The sequence below is a fragment of the Chanodichthys erythropterus genome, chromosome 15 (assembly GCF_024489055.1).
Source record: "Chanodichthys erythropterus isolate Z2021 chromosome 15, ASM2448905v1, whole genome shotgun sequence".
NCBI lineage: Eukaryota > Metazoa > Chordata > Actinopteri > Cypriniformes > Xenocyprididae > Chanodichthys > Chanodichthys erythropterus.
In genome coordinates, this window is record NC_090235.1 from 22,059,877 (window position 1) to 22,078,730 (window position 18,854).

The 18,854-nt window shown below is 38.2% G+C and overlaps 1 protein-coding gene across 1 annotated transcript in view; it reads left to right on the forward strand.

The window, feature by feature from the left end:
• The window catches only part of adgrb2 (adhesion G protein-coupled receptor B2), a 349,244-nt gene that overhangs the window by 79,842 nt on the left and 250,548 nt on the right, over positions 1–18,854 (forward strand). The window contains exon 2 of the mRNA XM_067410949.1: positions 15,894–16,722. Coding sequence (XP_067267050.1) covers positions 15,909–16,722 — 814 coding nt within the window. The 5' untranslated portion in view covers positions 15,894–15,908. The remainder of the gene's footprint in view (positions 1–15,893; positions 16,723–18,854) is intronic.

Consider the following 18,854-nt stretch of genomic DNA (forward strand, 5'->3'; position numbering starts at 1 on the left):
CTCATAAACACAACCTAGTCTCATTCTGATGCTCGTCCTTGTGCAACACTGTCTTTCATGGTGTCTCTGCGTTCCAGAATAAAGAAAAAAGTCTTGTTCCTACCTCTCCAGTGTCCTGCCACACAAACAGGGCACCACACATCGATAAATTATGAAAGGGTTGAGGGTTGGCATGCTGGGACTGCTTGCTGGGACTGCTGTTTGAGCTCCCGCTGTCTCACAGAGAAATCACACACAACATGTCACTGGTTTGTTCTCTCCAACCTTAAATAAACGTCACTCTCAAAGCTTATGAATTTATCACGATGCCCTAAAGGCAAGGAAATGTTCCTTTTAGCACACACCACACAACGGCCATACACACACAGGCAAGGCCATAACAAGTAATATGGGCCTAGGTTGCTCATTCAGGAGGAAAATATCTTTTATCCTAGGGCAGTGGTGATATAATCATATATTGATATGTATCAAGATTCCCTTTCTCACGATACTTTTGATTATTATTTGTGTGAGATATTTCATATCTCAGCCACTTCCATGAAGCTCCTGGCTGGATAAAAGTGAAGCAAACCACACAAGAAAGACTTGACATATTCAGTCCAGTTATGATATCATGATGGATCACAATCTACTGAATCGCAACACGTTCCGTGATTTGTGCCTTATGCTTGTGTAGTTGGCGATATTCAGCCCTACTAAGATCATTGTCGCATTACTTTGCAGCTTGTTTTTATTGGTCACCAGAATCCTTTATAAAGTCATGTGTGAATAGTGTCTGCTAGCTGTGTCTCTGTGTAGCGCATTTGTTCTGTGTTCAGGAATGCTCTTTAAGGGTCTCTGGAGAAGCCTGTTGGACGAAAACAACTGCAAAAAGCCCTCAAAAGCCCTCAGCCCTCAAACTCAACTGAAATATAACTCTCAGTGATGTTGCCATGGTTACTACTTCTCTCATGTCTAATTTTTATATTTTTCCCATCTTGTTCCCTTTTTTATTTATTTATTTTTTTTACTTTGCCTTTTCCTCACTTGTTACTGTAAATGCTGTCTGGAAAGTTTGCTTGCTTTTTGTTTGAAGATGTCTTATTTTTCTCGAGTACACTATTGCAGTGAGTGGAAAAACATTGTCAGTGTGAATGTTTTATTTCTGTAATATAACATATTTCCAAGTGAAAAGGATTATTCAAAGCAAAAAAGTAGGACAGGGTTTGATTTTATCCATCGGGACTTGAGGGTTTGTGGAAAGTGTGCACTGAAGTAGAGTCGGCCCATAAACCAGCCTAAACTGGTCTCCCAGCCTGGTTAGGCTGGTCTGTTAGATGGTTTAAAAATGGAACGGCATTTAATAGACAAAGCCGTAGATCACTGACAAGCTACGCAATATCACGTTCATTATTGCAGATGAATCACCTTCGATAATGAACGCGATATTGCGTGGCTTGTTAGTGAACTACGGCTCTGTCTATTAAATGCTGCTCCATTTGAAAGCAGGTGATGGCGATTTCGCGGTAATCAGGGAACCGGCTTTACTGACGAAATGCGCGTGACAAAAGCATGCGATATATGTACTTATAGGAAACATAACTTGGACATGCTTTCCTGTACAGGCAACCCAAACAGCAGAGCATGATGATAGCTACGCTACAGTCATGGGTTCGATTCCGAGAAAATACATTAACTTTTTTTTTTTTTTTGCTTTTGTTTTTAAATGTATGCGCTCAGTGCAAAGACTTTAAAAAGGATGGATGGCATGTCTACTTTTCCTTTCACTGTAGTAAAATGAAGCGAAAATGTTCTAGAAATGGCTGTTGACTTCTGCCAATTATGTCATTTGGATATCAAGTATAATTGGATTTTGTTTTAAAGTTTGACTCAAGTCCCAAATTATTTACATTGAGAGGGCGGGGTTCATGACCTATACTGCAGCTAGGGGTGGGCGATATGACCAAAATCTTATGTAACGATAAAATAAATTCTTATCACCATTTTCAATATCATTTAATAAAACTAATACTAGCCTTAAAAAACTCTCAAGCTTACTGCAGACAAATGAACAGTGATAAAGAAAGAGCAAAGAAAACAAACTACAATAGAACAGAGACAAATGAAATAGATCTACCTGAAAAACTTCATGCACTATAAATATATATATAAATATATAAAGTAATAAAATGTTTAAACAAACACTGCAGTCTTCTGTGTAAATTAAATATACATTTATTCTTATTAAATTTACAGAAGTGATTCATTCAAGAGCAGTGAGAGATTTTCTCTCTTTTTTGTTGATTGATTAGCATTAATGACAACAGGTAAATTTTTATGCTGTCACTTTAAGACCGACTTCACCGTCCCATTATATTTGTGCGTTGTTCTTTCTCAATTTCTCATTTTATCAACTGTTTACATTGACTTAAGACATAAATTACTCTATTTACTTGCAAATACATGTCACTTTGACACATAGGTATGTATATTTAACCGTTCAACACAAATTAGGAAACAAAAAGCACATAGTTCAGTTCTCATGCGTTTTATAAGCAGCAGCTTCAAGTTGCACGTCTCTCAGACAGCACTTTTTGCTTCACTTTTCAGGACGTGTGCAGAACACTTCGCTTTGGATTAGGCCTGTCACAATATCAGATTTCCAATACACTATTATCATGACCTGAAGTATTCACAATAATAATGTTATTGTGATATGTCTATAGAACTCTTATCAGTTAAACTATTTTTTTACTAAGTTTTTTAACCAGTCACACTAAATATTTGAGTGCAGGGAGTTTGTAACCATAACTGTTGCAAAGCATACAAAAATGGAGCAAATCAAATATGAAACATTCACAGTAAGATCAGAAACATGCATTCAAGAACTTTTTGATTTCATATGACTTTAAGTATGAGATATCATTTAGAGTCCCTTTTAACATTTATCTACTGCCATCCTCAACAGAGATCACAGGAAGCTTATCGTGCCGATTGCTGACCTCCTCACATTTATCACACTTCCTGCTGGGTAGCAGGCCATTGATTGGTAATCAGCCAGTCTCAATCAATTCAGCACAACGTGGATATTCATAATGGAAGATGTCACACGGCACAGCAAGATAATGCATCACCCACATGCCATTTTCAGCCATTTTTGTATGATGCAACATGATAATTCCATTGAAGAGGTGTCTTTTTCTCTCCTGTCATTTAGGCGGCAAATGGTGACCTTCAAGGCTTAATGCGTACCCCGTCTTTCCCACCGTTGTAATTGCCTCAATATCTCCTTTGTCCCTGGAAAATTAAACCCTGTTCTTTCTGCTTTTGCTGCTTATTAGCCCCCTGCAGTGTGGATGAATAAATCAATGGCTAAAGCAGGGCAGGTCTAATGGGGAGTGTAAGCATGTCAATGAAAGAGAAGTTCGATGTTAGCCAGCCCCTGACCACGGGACGCTTTGCGAGAGGCCTTGGGGGTCTGAGTAAAATAGCCACGGCGCTGCATCCACTCCACAGAAAATGTAATTTAATCTTCCAGCATGCGGTCCACATGACCTTGCTGACGAGAGAGAGCAGGCTGAGCTTCTCTCCTATGGGGTCTTCATCAGAGAGCTCATGTACGTGTACTGGGGTGCAGGGGTGTATCTAGGATTTAAGGACATTGTGGGCCTATCCTAGAGTCACGTTGGGGGGTGGTGTATTTCCTTAAGTATCTAATACACTTTAAAAGTATCAATAGCTAATTGTGCAATAATATTTTATGTTTGAGTTCATTCACACACAATATTTTTGAATATTTTTGAATGTTACCTTTTATGGCTTGTGTAGTATAGCTATTTGTGAATGTAAAAGATCTGCAAAGTTTTAAAGATCAAAGTGCATGACAAATAAAGTTATCGTCTCTCAAAAACAGGAATCGCTTTCGAACTGCCGAAACAAGTCGTCAGTAATTCCAGTCTCACTTCCGTAACAAACCTACGTAACAATGAAACAAATTTGCATAATGGCAGCCTGTGGTTTATTGGGTGTCTGCAAACAATGTCTGCTTTGACCCGCCCTTAAACAATGTAATTGTAGCTGAGGCCTGGAAGAGTTTTATTCGTGTTATCGACATTTCGAGAAGCTGTTTTTACACTTACAAAGGATGAGGGTGTGATTTGGCCCATCAGTAAAAGCATGAAATGGGTTTGGATGAGTGTTTGTAGTTAAGTGAAATGTATTAGAATTTTCTCAATACTTAATACTGTGCTTTGTGTGTTTGCATCATGTTGCTTTGTACTCCTCTGATAGTAGCAAATGATGATAAACATGACTGACGATATTCATGAAAATGATGAATATCTATTTTACTGCTACAGTCTCAATAAAATTACTTCATTTCATTGGCAATGAAATGACACTGATTTTGGTCACATGGTGGAAGACTAAAGAAAAAACAATCCATTTTTTAACCCTGAAAAAGAGTTATCTACTACTTGAGTACTACTGGAGTTTTGTGGCATCGTGGCCTGAGAGAAAGTTGTTATCTCTAATTCCATCCCCGAGCAGTGTACACAGAACCTGATGAATCAGAAACGGAAACGAGGGTCAGGTCTCTCACTAGGTGTCCTGGTTAGTGAAGCAGAACATTCAGTTTTCTGCACGATGTTTCAAAGCTGAGGGCTTTTACGCTTAAGGCTGCTGAAATGGGTCAGGGTTTTACTAGTCCAGCAGGTCGACACTGACCCAAAACTGTTCTTTAGGTGACGACAGACCTCCTAGTTGATGCATTTGACCTTTAAACTATATCTCCTTGACACATTTAGAGTGCATTAGTTTTGATTACTCTGACCGAGGGAATAAGTGCTGGGAAACACTTGCATGACTCTGTGGGTTAGTGTAGCATATTGGTTTATTCTCTGGGCTAATAATGTGGACATGTTGGGGTCAATCTGTGGTATGGCATACTGTGATCTGGATGGTTGGTTCACAAAACTTAATAATTTGCAAGGCATTTAGTTTCACAGAGCCATGCTTATGATTATTGACATAAACTCTGGTCTGCACCATAGCTTATTCTGCCCACAGGGACTGTTTAATTGATTTCTTTTCTCTTTTTTTTTTTCTTTTTTTAACATAATGTTAAAAATTTGGTGGATAAATCTGAAACTGATGGTAGAAAAACTTGGTAGCTCAAATAAAATTAGTATGGCATACACTAAAGATATTTGTTGAAAATGTTTTGATGTTGTGTTCAGAATTTAAGCAAGTTCTAGGTTATAACTTGGGGATGCTTCTGTAGCTCAAAAAGTAAAGGATGGTGCTAGCAGTGCTAAGGTCATAGTTCAATTCCCAGAGAATGCATAAACTGAAAATTGAAATGAACTGAAAACTGAAAAGCAAAGTATGCCAAATGCCTGAATGTCATGATTGTAAATTATAAAATAGGCCTATCAATGAGAATAGGAGTGAGAATACTGCTATCCAGTGTGGTTTTCATTGATTTACTGTAGAGTGAATGGAGAATAGTTGGCTGTTAATTATGAATTCAATTGCAGTCCCTATTGATAAAGTAATAGCTTAGTATGTTAAATGTGAAATTTTCACATTTAGGACTTTTGAGTTCAGTAGAAGAGCTCTAGAACTACCGATCAATGCATTTATTTAAAGAGGAACCTAAACCATTTTAGTCATTTGGTACTTAATATGACCAATCAAGTTATGTTGCTCAAGAAAAAAATGATTCACCCTCTCCAACACATATCCTCCTTTTCCTGATGGGAAATCACCAAACATCTGGTATTTTCTCTTCACCTTCTCACTTCTCCAAAGTACACTATACTCTAGTACATATTTTGTCCTTCAAACTGCATATGGAGTCTTGCTTAGTCCTTTGGACATCATACCCAAAGGCAACATATGTGCCCTTAACTTGACCTTGCTATTCCAGCCTGCTTTCCTGCATCTGAAAGGTCATTAGAGCATTACATTAGCTTGCTTTAGGACCCACTACAGGGCCTTTGATACCCCCTGAACGGCCTGGCTCTCCTCCTCCGGTCCTACACGACCCCAAGGTTGCCTGAGAATCCTTGTATCCATCAATCAAATGCTCAGATGGATTTCAAGCATGTACACTGAAGATGGATTTACAAATGTCAAGGTGCTGCTCTCATCTGTAATGAAACATGGCTAGTTCAGTTGGACAATTATGTAATTGTTTGTGAGGGTGTGTGTGTCAGTGTGTGATTTTTCACCCTGGGGATGTGGACTCAATGAGCTGGCTTTCCTGACCTGAACACAAAACTACAAAGCTTTGCTATTGTGTCAAGAGCAGCTTTGGAGTCATTTAACAATGTTCAAGCTAACTATAAGTAGGAGTAATTTCACATGATGAGTAATTGACACATTTTTAGCAAGCTATTCTGGACTTTTGGACTGGAAGTTCTTCTTTATCTTCGCACTGCATTTATTATTATTATTATGGATTTTTAAATGTGAATAAGAAAAGGTCAGGATGAAATGCTGTTCTTTTTGGACCACTAGCATCAGCAAATGAAAACGTACAAAAATAATAATAATATATATATATATATATATATAAATATATATATATATATATATATATATATATATATATATATATATATATATATATATAATTATTTTTTTTTTTTTTTTTTTTTTTTTTTTTTTTCAAAAAGTTTTCTCAGAATTATCCTCCATCTGTCATTGGTTAGATAAACTGATAGCCCCACCCCCAAAGCTGCAACCATTGGTTGATCCAGTGTTGCTATGTCAGACTGGTCGAGCAGATCAAACACACAAAGGAACACAGTGTTTACTTTGCTTGCTAATCAAACTACAGAATTGCTTGCTCACAGTTGTCTCTTCATATTAAATACCTGTGTAAAGAGTTTTGTGGCTTTAGTCCATGTCATCTGTATGCTAGAGTGCTCCTATTTGTTGGCTTTTAACAAATATAAGGTTCACTTAGCAGATGTGTTTTTAAAGCCTTTGACTTCCAGGAAAATGGAACAAAATACTGATGACTCATCCAGCACTATAGATATTTTTGTCCAATAAAAATCTCTCTTGAATGAGAATGCCCCACCCCTTGCAACCATCCAGAAAGTAACAAATCACAATTCATGACAGTGATGTAGCTTGTCCATTGGTAATGTAAATAGTACATGCCTTTAAAAATGCCCCACCCAAAAGCTTGTGATTTTTAAGCTGAGATACGATATTATATATCTGACAAATATCAAAACCATCCCTGCATCTCTAAAGATCCCCATGTCTGCATTGTCTTTCATTACTGTTTCAGTTTCATCCCAGAACCTATTATTTCCAGACATGCTCCTTACACTGTGTGTGCCTGACCTTCTATGTCTTTCCCACCTTCTTTCAAGCTTCTGTTCTCAGAAGCGGTTTAGTGTTTGATTTCTTTGTGCTAGCGAGGGATGCTCTTCTGTTTTTACTGACAGCTGCTCACTAGTGTACTTAATGAGCAACTATTATTCAAACAGGAAGTATTCTTTTGTAGAAATAATCATGTACACAGAAATGTATCAAGGTGGTATAGTCACCGCAAGGCATAAAGTACACATATTTGTATGATAAATGGTGGCTGTGTTCATATTACAGGCCTTAGTTATCTTTTTGCTTTGTCGGTTATCATTCATGTTTATCAGTGACCTGTATCTTTAGCTGCATTTCCTCCGTAGGAACTTTCCCCAGGAACTAGGGACTTTTGGGGTGTTACTCTGTGTGTTTCGACCACAGAGACCAGGGTCTAAACTAAGTTCCAGGTAAAAATTCCCCCCTACTTTTTCAAAGTTCAGGAACTTTTGGGGGATGGACTTGGGATTGGTTGAGATCATGCAGCATGACTCCACGCAGAATTTTATTTCAAATACCATTTTTAAAAGCCTGTTGTGGTAAATGCAGTAAGTGTTGTTTCTATTCGAATTATCTAAAAATACAACTGAAGGACCGATGACAAGTTTCAGGCTTTATTAATGCTGCCTTTAGTAAGCTATCGGAAATTTGAGCTATCGGAAATTCCTACTTCTGAAGTTGTGATTATGAGCTGATGACATTCAAGATTTTCGAAATGGGAGGGTGTTTTGTGTTACGATAATTCTGAGAGCATGTTAAGGCAGCATAAGCTTATATACGGAGGACAAAATCCAGCAGGAAATGGAAAGTCACGCATAATCCTATGTCACTGGACTAATCTTCATGGTACTTTACATCGTGGTGGAAATGCAGACAGCCACAGGTCTTGGAAAAAGAAAAAAAAAGTTCCCGGAACAATTCGTTCTGAGTAATTTCGGCTCATAAGTGTGAACAGACAGTTGCCTTAAAAAGAGCTGAATGAATTATATTAGTGCCATTTCCCTTTACTTGTATTATTGCAATGCATATACACATGACACTCTACATATGTGTTTGTATGTGTACACTGACTACATCAGTTCTCCTGGGCCTTTGGGCCCCTAGAATTGTTCTCACATTTCATTAAAGTTGGCACTGGATGTTGCAACACTAATGTGCTAACAAAGCTTGGTTGTGTTGTATCCCCTCGAGTTTTGCCTAACTAAAGCATCTCCCCCAATTATCAATTATAAGTGGTATTTTGCCATCTTTGGTTTTCTGAGATTTTTACAATTTTTTTAAAGGTGCTGTTGACACTGAATGAATCAATATTGTTGTTTTATATACAATAAATTTTAGAAAAAAGAAAAACAAACGCACTACCATCTGAGGTGCCAGTCAAAAGAGATGAATTCAAATGTGTATAAAAAAGGATATATGACCACACACTCAACTTGCGAATAATTTATTAGCCAACGTTTCGGCAGAAGCCTTTGTCAAGGTATATTTTCACTCCAAGTGGAAAAAGCATAAATAGACAATCAGCAGGTGCATACAATTAATCCCAATCAAATATACCATCAATCAATTAAGTATTCTAAAAAAACTGTCCAACATACATGACATGAATAAATACATGTCAACAACAGGAAACATCACCAACAATAAAAAGCAGAAGAAAACACTTATAGAAAAGGTATTGAACGAGTGTCTCCACTGACGAGAGAAGGTGACCTTGACTGTATCTTACTCAAACGTGAAGCTTATTGGATATATAAATTAAGGACTCTTATTCCCTACGGTCTGAATGTTGAATTCGATCTAAGCTGTTTTCTATAAGTGTTTTCTTCTGCTTTTTATTGTTAGTGATGTTTCCTGTTGTTGACATGTATTCATGTCATGTATGTTGGACAGTTTTTTTAGAATACTTAATTGATTGATGGTATATTTGATTGGGATTAATTGTATGCACCTGCTGATTGTCTATTTATGCTCTTTCCACTTGGAGTGAAAATATACCTTGACAAAGGCTTCTGCCGAAACGTTGGCTAATAAATTATTCACAAGTTGAGTGTGCGGTCATATATCCTTTTTTATACACTTATATACAATAAACACATGCATTCTGGTGTGACAGTTTTGACTCAAATCAGAAATGTATCCAATCCAGGACCACATGAAATTAGAGCAAATCGGATTTGAAAGGATTTGTTCACATGATTCAGGAAAAAAAAAAAAAAAAAATCAGATTAGTGTCACATGTATACAAACATTCAGATATGGCCTGTCTGCACCCTGCAGTTTAAAATAGCCAATGACAAAAAAAAAAAAAAAAAAAGTTCTTCCCCATAATCCCACAAAATAAATCAATAAGTAAATAAGCAAACGCATGATCAGATAACCATTTTCCAAAAATATGAGACATGAGAGAAGCGATAAGCACCTGTGAAATGGAGTGCGACTCGCTTCTTTGTGCCAATTCATCTATTTATTTATTTCTTGGTAGAATAATTTGTTTGTGTCGTTTCATTCATGTAAACCCTTTATTCCAGCCATCTCACAATAAGCTCAGGAACCTCTCGTCATATGAAAGATGTATCCACTTTAAACTCTCGTGTTTTCATCTGCCTTGTTTAAAGGCCCCTCTCCAGAGCCAATTCATAGCTTCATTTAACTCGCTTCGCTGCTGGTGACTGATTTCAACACAACTCATACACTGAGATAATGTGCTTTTGGGATGCAACAGAATATTCATAACATCCCAACATATGCTTGACTAGACAAATGCGTTTTATCTTTATATATTAAACTTTTGATTCTCTATCAAAGGTAAACTCGAAATAAATGTGAAAAAGGTGGCAAAGTTCTGGTATATGGGTCAAAGACATATAAGAAACACATGATAAAGAAAGGGAAAAATACTCTAATTTAAAAAGGATATATGATAAGTTCTTAGATATATACTCTTTGTATTGATTTCCTTTCATAAGGTATTGAAGAACTTTTGTTTCAATGTTTTAATGACTTTTTAAATGTCTTGTAATGTAACCATCAAGTAGGGAAAAAGAAAAAAAAAAAAAAAAAAAAAAAACTTTGGATACATGTTTGCACATCTTAATCATTACTTACAAGCAATCACATCATTACCACATGGCACTAGCTGATTGAGCTCTGCTGATCCTGCAGGCAATGAGATTGCTTGCTCAACATTTAAATAATCTGGTTCAGTGTTTGCTGTAGGCTAGTCCTGCAGCGCTTTATTACAGTTCCTCTGAAACCTTCCACCTCCTGCAGCTCCACCTGCCTAGATTAGCTACAGGATTTATTAATGTATATTTATGCTGCAGCAGCAGCATATCTTACATACTTACAGCAGTATGGATTAGCAAAAGCAAGAGATTTTAAAAGACTTATAAACCTTGACAAACAATCATGATTGTTTCTATATGATATCATTGTTTTGTGTGTTTTTATTTGTACATATCTTAAAGTTTTTCTTTATGATGCTTTTAATGAGGCTTTTTTCTCATTTCTCTCAGATTCTTTGTATCACCTTGACATTTTTGACTTCATACCCAAAACAATTATCAAAAATAATTTTAATTCAGAAATTAAAGGGGTCCTTGATTATCATTTCACTTTTTCAACTTTAATGTTGCTGTTTGAGCATAAACAACATCTGCAAAGTTATGACGCTCAAAGTTCAATGCAAAGGGAGATATTTTCTTTTACAGAAATCGCTTTTTAAGGACTACAACAAATTAGAGGTTGGCCGATATATCGGGCCGATATTTGTCTTTCTTTAATATATCAGCATCGGCCGCAGGCAGCCCTGTGTTATTGATGTGAATTGAAACTTTTGGAAGATTCAACAACAGTCCTAGGAGATAAAGGTAGCCTAAGGCTTAAGTTCTGATATTTCAATGTCCTATGGCTATATATTTACTATATATTACTAGTAAACTATGAAGTGTTGCTTCACTTAGTGAAAGAAAAAACGAGTAGCATTGAACTGTCGGGAACTGATAATGCTACAGCTGGTTGAAGGTTCGCTTACTTGTAGTTAACTTTAGGACTGTGGTCCAAAACTACTAGCAGCTTGCTTGCTAACATATTAGCCCCAATGTTATAAGTTCTGTTTTATTTTTCCTGCATTGGAGTCGGAGAATTTCACTCTGTGCTTGGGGTGGAGAAGGCAGCTGCTCTCACAAACACTGCATGATTGAGGGCTATGTTACTTCGACAAATATTGGCAATATTAGGAGGATTTGGCATTTCCAATTAATGTAAGCCTGTTACATTCTTCTAGTCTATTATTATTACTATTAGGTAAGCTACTTTTATTATTCAATTAATATAATAAATTTGCCCCGCAATAATTTCACAGCACATCACCACATAACTGACGTGCTGTGAGGATAATAAAAGATTAGCTATCAGCTCCTCTTTGAAAATCTTTTAAACATTTTTTTTAGATCTATTATACAATGAATTAGACATATAATTAAAATTATTAACAGTCTATAATATTTCCTAACACTGCAGTCATAAATGAAAATTAAGAGCAGCTTTACTTCAAGCACCAACTTTAAAAAAAACAAACAAAAAAAACAAACAATGTTTAACACAAAATACTATTCTTCTCATTTGTTTCACTATATGTACAGGCCACAAGAGAAATAATGGAATAAATTAAGACAGTTATATACCATTATCAGCATATTATGTTGAAATTCGTCTCTGGGAGAAAATGCTCCGTTAATGCAGCGTCAGACAGCTCCGTCACTTTTACTTTCACTTTGAATACTGACTTTCGGCTCAGGGGGGCCGTGCAGATGTGCGCTACGCCACTGCGCAGAAGTGTATGACATTTGTTCGGAAGCGTGGTTTGATGCAGACAATAGCTGGGTTTCCATCCAACTTTGTATTAATGAAAATTCAGCTCAAGAATATGCGCATCTGCGTCTGTTTCCATCAACTGTGTAATGCAAAAACAAATGGACATCAGCCTAATAAAGTGATGTGTTCCGACCAATGACTATAGGCCTACATATATGTTGCACAGTTATTATCCTCGTTAAGTCTGTCTAATGTTAACCGTCAAGAATGTCAGAAACCACTAAGAGTTTAGCACTGTTCTTGCATACAAGGCATGACAAAGTTTTTAATTGATTTTTATGTATAAAGTTGTATTTATTTTATTTAAATATATATTTAAGTTTACATGTTCCAACAAACTTGAAAAATTCTGCTTGATAAATTACTTTTATGTAATTAATGTTTTCATGTAAATGATTGACATATTTTTTTTTTTTTATTAGCCTACCTGTTTTATATATTTAATACTTGGTCAGTTTATTGATTTGTTTGTTTAACTTTGGATAAATATTTTATTTAAAACCAGTGCAGTGCACAAAATTAAGATTCGAGAGATGGTCCAAGTCAGTGTTCAATAATGTTGTGCATCCACTTATTATTAGTGTGACTTTTTAGCATGCAAATGAAGGGGAAAACTTCAAGATATCGGCCCTAAAAATCGGCAGCACATATCGGCCATCGGCTGACCCTGACTTCTAAATATCGGCATCGGTTATAAAAAACCCATATCAGTCGATCTCTACAACAAATGGCTGGTAGGGACTACAACAAGCTTCTTCCAAACCCCAAAATTGACATAAATCCTGCCCCCAGGAACATGCAACAAAGGGGGTGAAGCCATGTTGGACTGCTTTAGAGAAGAGGAAGAGTTGTTGTAGTAGAGTGCTGTTGCCATGCCATCATTTTACATCAGACTGCTTTACAAACGAGGGTCAATTCAACACTGGATTTGCACAAAAGATTAACATGACGGCACATGCTAGTCAATGAGTTGAATCAATTCCACAGCAACTACATAAATGTATCCACTAACCATTCAGAAATGTCCAGTTGAATTCTAAAAGATGTATCTTCTTCCTGAGTCTCTCCATCAGTGTCTGACTCTGGTTTGAACAATATAAGGCTGAACACTGTAAGCTCTATGATGTGTCATTATATTTTTATCGAGACAGGAATAAAAAGGACCTTGCCTGGAAGAGAATAAGCAAAGAAATCGGACAATCTGGTTAGTTGTAAAACTTTTTGCGTGATTTTAGCCGTTGATACTAGTCCACCTTCTAGCTAGCAAAAGTCGGCCGGCATAACAGAGTTAAATTGCCGCTACGGGTTTCCAACTGACTATGTTTATTCAGAGGATCTGTGCAGAAAGAGATGAAAGCCCCTCCCATGACGCGAATTCGCGTCTGAACACACTTTGTTAGGCGCGTGAATTGAGCGAATTTTACGCGCATCTGAAGCGTCTGACTTCAAAATGTTCAAGCGTCCATCTAGACGCGTCTGGCGCGAATTTGACGCCCCAGACGTGTTCGGTGTGAACGCAGCATTACTAACAATCCTCATTTTTGCTGCATGAGATTCTCCAGCTTTGTTGTTGTTGGGCAACCGAAACATGAGCTGTTAGAGCTCCACCCTCTTTTGGAAAGCAGACCAGGAGCAGCAGCTCATTTGCATTTATAGGGACTCACAAAAAATTAGTGTTTTTGCTCACACCCAAATAGGGGCAAATTTGACATTCTATAATAAATGATCTGTGGGGTATTTTGAGCTGAAACTTCACAGACACGTTCTGGGGACACCAGAGACTTATATTACATCTTGTGAACAGGGGCATAATAGGTCACCTTTAAAATAAAAGCAAGCTTATCATAGAAGAGGTGTGTCCAAGTCATTGTATGTGTGAATTGCATTCTTATGTAATTAAAAACGATCAGATAAAAAAATTTGTGTCATGACACGTGCCACATCCTATTGAACAAAAACTGAAAGACCTGTAAATGTCACAGTGGGAAACTAAAGGATGCATGTGTGTGTGTGTGTGTGTACGTGCATAAATGAAAGTGTGGGAGATTAGTTGAGAGGCTAAACCCTCCACAGAAGAGTCATCAGTCTTTTCGGTACATCCGTCAGGGATTTCAGACATCGGAGAAAAGTATGCGTGTCCGTTTTGTGTCTTTGTGAATAGGATTGCGACCTTCACAGAGAGAACACGCAGCCCTGAAATGATTTACAAGTCTGCTCTGAGTGGGAAGGAGGAGAGGAAGGCTGAGACAGAATGACAAAAAGGCAGAAAGCAGGAGGAAAGTCAGAGATTTCCACCTATTGATCCAGGTGGGAGTGTACGGAAACCCGAAGGCCTTCCAAATGAAGGACGTACCTCCGCAGCCAACTGCATGCCAGTAATGTGACCCACTAACCACATGTAATTAAGACAAAGGGACCGGTGCCAGAGGGGCGGGCTGACTGAATGAAAAGTGAGTGGTGGCTCAGGAGAGGCTGAATTAGGGCTCACAAACACAGCTGTGGAAAAAGGCTGGCATGAGGAGCTCTGGCAGGCGGGAATCAAGACCGAAGGGGCTGATTTACAGGAAAACTTTCCGCTTCATTAATGCTGTCAGAGAGCTTAAATGGCCCGATATGTGACACGACCGTTGCTCTCCATCTCGCTCTGTTTCTCCTGTCTTGGTTTTTCTGTTGTCATTGCCATTCTCTGGCTGTTTGTTTATGACACTCTGCAGTGTCTCCACAGAACAGATTAAAGAGGATTAGTGATGTAAATCTGTTAATGAATCTAATATTCAAATCACATTGTGTTGCCCTTCTTGCTTTCTCTCCTTCAGAACTCTCTTTCTCTTTTGTTTTATCAACACATACTGTTTCCCACAACACAAATTGTTGTGGTACATAGGCTGTAATAATCGATAATGAAAATAATCAACAATGAATTTTCTTATTGAATTGCCATATTTTTATTTTGTGCATGTAGAATCCTCACCAGTAATGGGCACACTAGCTTAAAAATAAAGTAATGAACATTTTTTATATGTGTAGTAATACATCTAAACGTATGCATGTGTGGTCATGGATATTTCACTAAATCCACCCACCATTGCTGAGAGATTTTCCTTTTAGCACAAATTACTTCTATTTACAATGTGTGAAAAGCATTCAATGCTATTTACACTTGGATGCCTTTTATTGATATTTATATGATGCAAACATAATTTAACACTATTATAGTCATTGTAAATACCAATTTCTGTGTGAATAGCCACTGCCTTTCATTCATCCATCCATCCATCCATCCATCCATCCATCCATCCATCCATCCATCCATCCATCCATCCATCCATCCATCCATCCATCCATCCATCCATCCATCCATCCATCCAGTCTTTCTATATGTCTGTCTATCCTTCTATCTACCTTGGTTATTTAAACTATTCAACAGCTTTCAAACTGTGAATTTTTTTTGTATTTTATCACTTCACAATGTTAATTTTATAGGTTGAACCATTTTGCCAAAGCTGCATAGCTTTAAACTTAAACACTCAAATTGTTTGGAGGCGAGTAATGGGCAAAAAATGATGATCGATGATCTGTTTTATCAAAGAGATATTTGACTGATTAATTTTTTTACCTTAAAGCTCACTCATCTATATGTCTTTCTTCCCCCACAGGACAAATGACATAGGATGAACACTGCTGGTCATCTCTGTCTGTCTGTGCTGTCATCCCTTTTTGCACTGGCCTGGGCTGTGGAGCCGCTGGGTCAGGCTGCCCCCTGCTCCTCTCTGGTGGCTGGGGTTTTATACGGCTCCTTCTCGCTCAGGGACCTCTTTCCCAGCCCGTCGGCTCTGGCATCCGGATGCTCCTGGACTGTGGAGAACCCTGACCCCACCAAGTACTCGCTCTATTTCCGCTTCAATCGCCATGCCGGCGCCTGTTTAGCTTTTTCCCCGCTGGTGCTGCCTCTGGACCACTACCTCTCAAACCAGACCTGTGGACCCCCAGACCAGCCCACCTTCCCCTCGGACCCTGAAGCCGTTGAGCTCTGCATGGTCCCAGGCCCTCACACGTTCCTGCAGTTTGATAAGAACTTTGTGCAGTTGTGCTTGACCGCTCACCCCAGCGGAGACGGCGACAGTGAAGATGGGATGTCCGAGGGCCAGGCCCCCTTGTCGGCTGAAACCTTGGACTTCCGGCTCGTAGAGGTTCTGCTCATTAATAATGAAAATTCGAGTCAGTTTACATGTGGAGTTCTGTGCCGCTGGTTCGAGGAATGCTTGCATGTCGGCTCCGGCTGGGAAACCGAGAGCTGCAGTATCACCCAGACGGGTTGTGTTTGTCCCAACACGGCCCCTCCGGTGTCCCTGCTACCCACTGCACCCCACAACAATTCCTTAGACCCCAGCGTGAGTGTCTTGCAATCCCCACCCGACGACTGTTGTGTAACACAGCTGCATTCAAAGAATGGCATCGCTATAGCACCGAGAGATGTCCGGCAAGGTAAGCCAGGCTTCTTTTTGACCAGCTGCTAGCTGTTCCCTTTACAGCCGTTTCATTAAAATCAATTAAACTGCTTTGCAAGCTACTTTGTTTGATTGGGTAACCATTGGCTCTTTGTGGATCACAAACAAAGTGTTTCACTTTCAGCTTGATTTGGAGAGCTCATTTTGTATTTAAATTATTAGCCTCTAATTACAAAAGGGAAAGAAACTTTAAAGCGCTTTGAACTGCCTCCAATGAGGATAAGTGTTTGTGATAAAATGGTAATCACTGACTCCCCTTGGCTGCACTGTTTGCTCCTGCTGATTTTGGCTTAGGACTGGGGAGGCATGTGTGCTACTTTATCTTAGACACTGTGTCTTTACTGGTTGTGACTCGATAAGCTTCTATAGTGATGAGTACTTTGTCAGTAGACACTGGCAAAATCATAGTCGGTCAGAACATTTTGGTGTTTATTATGCAAGGGTGAATTCTTGAATTTGATTGACTGAGCAGTGTTCTTTGAGTGCTGGTATTTAGTACAGCACTAGGACTGTTTGAATCAATCTTGAATCACTTGTTTGCATATTTTAGTAATGTTTTTCGGTGTCTCTTTCTGCAAGTTATATTGTTACGCCAGTAGGTGGCGATAAATTACTGTATAATTAGCAAGTCATTGAATCACTGAATCAGTTCATTCAAAACCACTGATACTTTCAGGACTGAGAGAGTCATTAAATCAGTAAACGATGTATAAAACAACTGTTGCTAAATTCGGGACCACATGGACTACTACCATACTATTATCACTATTTCTGCCATATAAAGGTATGTTCGAAGTAGTAAGAGTAGGTTTGTTTACAAGTCTTTATGAGTGACTCTTTGAATCATTCGCTCAATCAATTCATTATAAAAACACAGATTCATTCATGCCACAATGGTGTGCTGTTTTGAGGTGCGCGAGGGTTCAGCGGTGTTGCTTGGATTACTCGTTTGCGGAGCAGAAATGGACAAAGTAACTAGGCATATTAGACATATCATAAATCACGCGCAATGTGACGGCAGGCACTATGCAAGTGTTTTTTGCTAGTTTCAACATTGTTTAAATAACAAATACACTCGCACCCATCTGTTTGCCTAAGGGCGTGCTGTTCTGAAAACGAGCGCATTGTTGGCATGTTGCTATTTTGAGGCAACTGAAAACCTGACTTTTAAAGGGAATGGGAGATGACATATGTTACACCCAAAACACACCCATGACTCATTTAGAGACTAGGTACAATCCTTTTGGACCATGCGCCTGGCTTACCATTTTTTCCGTCGTTAAACTAGCAAAAGGAAATTCGAACATGCCCTAAGTGCACCTGCACCATGTGCTTCAGACCATGAGCTTTGATCATTACAATAGGGCCCAAATGTAGGTTAGGCTGCTCGATTTTAAATTCTTGTTTATTGAGCTGTTATTTAAAAGCACAAATATACAGCGCTGTGTAGCTGGGTTTTGGTATATAGCCAACACATGACAGAAATTGAAATAAAGTCGTTGACAACATTTTCTGCCTGCTTGTTGTGACTGATTATGACAGAAACATACAGTAACATAGTATCATGCTGGGTGACCACATTTAAATTTGCATATATCGCAAATCTGTCACTTGTCACTTTTGCTGGCGTCTTGCGTTGATGATTTGTGTTGCATTAAGCTTCGGATTTGTGGGTGAGGATTGAGGTAGAGAACAGTTTATTGCAGGAAATGTGGGCCTTGTTGATTAATTTAATTTAATTTAATTATATATATATATATATATATATATATATATATATATATATATATATATATATATATATATATATATATATATATATATATATATATATATATATATATATATATATATATATATATATGTATCAGAATTGTGAGATAAAGTGTGACACCGAGAGAATGTGTGACACTGAAAAAGAATTGACTAGAATGGAAAAGTGAGAATGAGAGGACGAGTATGTGCGTGCGTGCTTCAGTCGGGCTTTTCCTGGCTCGCTCTAGTGCCTCTCAGCTAAAGCCACACTGAGTTTTATCCTCCCTTGAGTCAGCATGCTGATTGGCTGTGCCAGACAGAAGGACACTGCCAATGTGCCTGTCACAGAGATGC